Raw genomic sequence first — 3,764 nt, 5'->3', positions numbered from 1 at the left:
CAGTGAGGTGTGAGGAGACTCTGAGGTTCCTGCTGCAGACACAGTGAGGTGTGAGGGGACTCTGAGGTTCCTGCTGCAGACACAGTGAGGTGTGAGGAGACTCTTAGGTTCCTGCTGCAGACACAGTGAGGTGTGAGGAGACTCTGAGGTTCCTACTGCAGACACAGTGAGGTGTGAGGAGACTCTGAGGTTCCTGCTGCAGACACAGTGAGGTGTGAGGAGACTCTGAGGTTCCTGCTGCAGACACAGTGAGGTGTGAGGGGACTCTGAGGTTCCTGCTGCAGACACAGTGAGGTGTGAGGAGACTCTTAGGTTCCTGCTGCAGACACAGTGAGGTGTGAGGGGACTCTTAGGTTCCTGCTGCAGACACAGTGAGGTGTGAGGGGACTCTGAGGTTCCTACTGCAGACACAGTGAGGTGTGAGGAGACTCTGAGGTTCCTGCTGCAGACACAGTGAGGTGTGAGGAGACTCTGAGGTTCCTGCTGCAGACACAGTGAGGTGTGAGGGGACTCTGAGGTTCCTGCTGCAGACACAGTGAGGTGTGAGGAGACTCTGAGGTTCCTACTGCAGACATGATGCGTCGTCTGTGGCGCTGTGTTTCTGTGCTGCTCCTCTGGTTTGGGTCAGGGATAAGAGGAGGTTTATCCTGGTTAGAGTCCTGGTTTAAAGCTGGTTTAGTCTGGCTTTTTGGTGGTTTGACCATGTTCAAAATGTGGGGTAGCGTTCCCCTCCACGTGGGCACAGACAAGTCCGTCAACGAATCACCAGAGATCTGGAGAACCGACAAAGAAGCTAGAACCTTCCGGCACTGTGGCAACGGACCCATGGTGGCAGTGCGGACTCGCACACACACCTTCTATGTAAGTATCTCTTCAGACACACGCTCAAACTACATGTGCACACACGAGCACGTGTTCATTTCTCCAAACAGTTGTCCATTTAAGTTTCTATGCCCGTGTGCAAACTGCACTTAGCACAGCCGTGATTAGTCTGGAAAGAAAATGTACACAAAAGCTCTGCACACACAAAACCATTCAGTGCATTAAAATGAAGTCACCACTTATTTAAGATCTGAACTTCTTCATTCACTGATTTACCTACAATTCCTCCTCTCACGTCTGTCCTTTTGTGTGTGTGTGTGTGTGTGTGTGTGTATTTTATGTGTATGTTGTTTGTGTGTGATGTGTATATGTGATGTGTGTGTGTGGGTGTATGGGTGTGTGTGTGTATTTTATGTGTATGTTGTTTGTGTGTGATGTGTATATGTGATGTGTGTGTATGGGTGTGTGTGCGTATTTTATGTGTATATGGTTTGTGTGTGATGTGTGTGTCTATTTTATGTGTATGTGGTTTGTGTGTGATGTGTATATGTGATGTGTGTGATGTGTGTGTGTGTGGGTGGGTGTATGGGTGTGTATGTATTTTATGTGTATGTGGTTTGTGTGTGATGTGTGGGTGTATGGGTGTGTGTGTGTATTTTATGTGTATGTTTGTGTGTGATGTGTATATGTGATGTGTGTGTGTGTGTGCGTGTGTGTGTGTGTGTGTGTGTGAGGTGGACCTGGAGCGCATGGTTGACTGTAGTGAGTATTTCGAGGCTCTGTCTCGTTCCCGTATGAGGGAGACTACAGATCTCACCATTCACTTGGACCATGTGCATTCCGGAGTCTTCCACAGCCTGCTGGAATTCTGCTTCCACCACCGATTCAACGTTCCAGCGTCCCAGCTGGACACACACCTGCGTGTTAGCACCTACCTGCTCGCCTCACCCTACACACACCGTCTCCTGAGCGCTGTGTCCGAGTGTGTGGACGAGCACACCTGTCTCCCGTACCTGCAGTTAGCGGAGGAGCTGGGCTGTCCAGAGCTGCAGCACACCGTTCTGCTGTACCTGAGCACACACCTCCTCGAGCTACCACACCTGCACACACGCCTTAACACACACCTGCAGGCGCAGCTCATGCCCCTGAGGTCAGAGGGCAGCCTAAGGCTCTGCTGCCTCAGAAAGGAGAACCTGACCTCACGGAACGACCCAGAAACAGACGCCGCCCGACGACTCTTCAGGCTGGATGGGTCTGGGGAAGACGGGGCTTATGGGAAATGGAGTCCGCAGACAGACCTTCCCTTCAAGGCTGATAAATGGTGTTTCACCACAGCTGTGCTGTGGAACTACCTCTATCTGATTGGAGGCTACAGACACAGAGGGAAGAGGGGCTATGAGTTTAAAATGGCTTCGTTTCGATACAACCCTTTTACTGACGAATGGGTCCCAACAGCACCTCTCATCAAGGTACAAACACAACGGCCGTGAAACAGGCTGATAAAACAGACCAGACACACCAGAGTCTAAGATAGTCCTGCTCATTCAAATGTGGAAAGTGCCTCTGTTTTACAAACACATTAACAGCACCCTGTCCACTGGCTGGTATATGACCTCCTGCTTGATACTGTTTGTCTGCATGCACTGGTCTGGGATCAGTCCTTTTGCTCATATCACATTCAGGCTGCCAAAGACTCATGAAAGTTCATGTACAGATAGATTTAATCACAAAGGCTGATGTTCGATGATCCAACACGTTTCTGAGAGTTTATTTTCGGGTGTAAATGTTCCTGGAGTTGCACAGAGTTTATTTGCATCCACTAACACTCTACAGTGTGACAATTACAGGAGACAATGTTCTGTCAAACTTACATTTACTCTAGAAAGTGTGGATTACACAATAACAGTGCGCACAGTTTATATATATATTTCTCAATTAACACTCTTAGAGTTCTATTAACACCCTTGAATCTGTTGCGTATACATAAAGGTCAAAGGTCAAAGGTCATACTCACACAGGCACGTTTGACACTGTGTTTGACCCCCCTAACAGCACAGGCGTCACTTCAGCGCGGTGGTGTGTGGGGGGTGTATCTACGCTTTGGGGGGGTGGTACCTGGACTCCCTGGTGACCCCTGACTCCAGCACAGGAATGTACACCGCTGTGGAGAGATACGACCCGCGGAAGGACGCCTGGACGTTCGTCTCCTCTCTGCCCTTCACCGATTTCCAGTTCAGCCTCTCACTGTCTCATGACTCCCCACTGGCCACTACACTGGACCACTGTGTGTATGTACTGGGAAACGTGCAGAGGACTGGAGAGAAACTGGTACTGAGTTATGACACTGAACGAGGTACAGCCAATGAGAGAGAAACACTCATGGCATACATATATGTTTCATATTTAAATCTGATTTAGAGAGAGAAGGCCTAGCAATAACGACTACAACCTTGACTCAAATCATTTTAAGATTTAGAAAACTCTCTTGTTTAAGGGACACTTTTGGAGGGATTGAGTTGAAGGTGAATTTCACAGCATAACTCTAACCTGAATTTACATTAACTGCCCAGATGCCAAACATTTCCCTCTCTCCCTCTCTCCCTCTCTCTCTCTCTCTCTCCTTCTCTCTCTCTCTCTCTCTCCCTCTCTCTCTCTCTCTCAGACTCCTGGACTGAGTTATACCCCACCCTGACTCGCACTAATGCTGACATTCCCAGCCTATACTTCCTGGGTGCCACAGACAAGCTGGTTGTGATTGGCGGAAACAACGTAGAAACTGTGGTGACGTCCTTCTGTGTGAACTCTCATAGGTGGGGGCAGATCCGTGTGATGGAGAAGATGGCTCTGATTGGTCAGGGGACTGTTCTGAATGATGAGATCTACGTGTCTGGAATCCATCAAGACTCTATTGTTAAAATAAACCTCCACTCTCTCTCTGTCTC

At 48.9% G+C, this 3,764-nt stretch overlaps 1 protein-coding gene across 1 annotated transcript in view; it reads left to right on the top strand.

Moving 5' to 3' along the window:
* The first annotated feature begins 711 nt into the window (after positions 1-711).
* The window catches only part of LOC115826580 (kelch-like protein 42), a 3,114-nt gene continuing 61 nt past the window's right edge, over positions 712-3,764 (top strand). The window contains exons 1-4 of the mRNA XM_030790460.1: positions 712-861; positions 1,557-2,291; positions 2,875-3,175; positions 3,485-3,764. The exon at positions 3,485-3,764 is cut by the window's right edge and continues 61 nt beyond it. Coding sequence (XP_030646320.1) covers positions 712-861; positions 1,557-2,291; positions 2,875-3,175; positions 3,485-3,764 — 1,466 coding nt within the window. The remainder of the gene's footprint in view (positions 862-1,556; positions 2,292-2,874; positions 3,176-3,484) is intronic.

Source organism: Chanos chanos, chromosome 13, assembly GCF_902362185.1.
Source record: "Chanos chanos chromosome 13, fChaCha1.1, whole genome shotgun sequence".
Taxonomy (NCBI): Eukaryota; Metazoa; Chordata; class Actinopteri; order Gonorynchiformes; family Chanidae; genus Chanos; species Chanos chanos.
The sequence above is the reverse complement of the archived record's forward strand: the minus strand, read 5'-3'. Positions and strand labels throughout refer to the sequence as shown.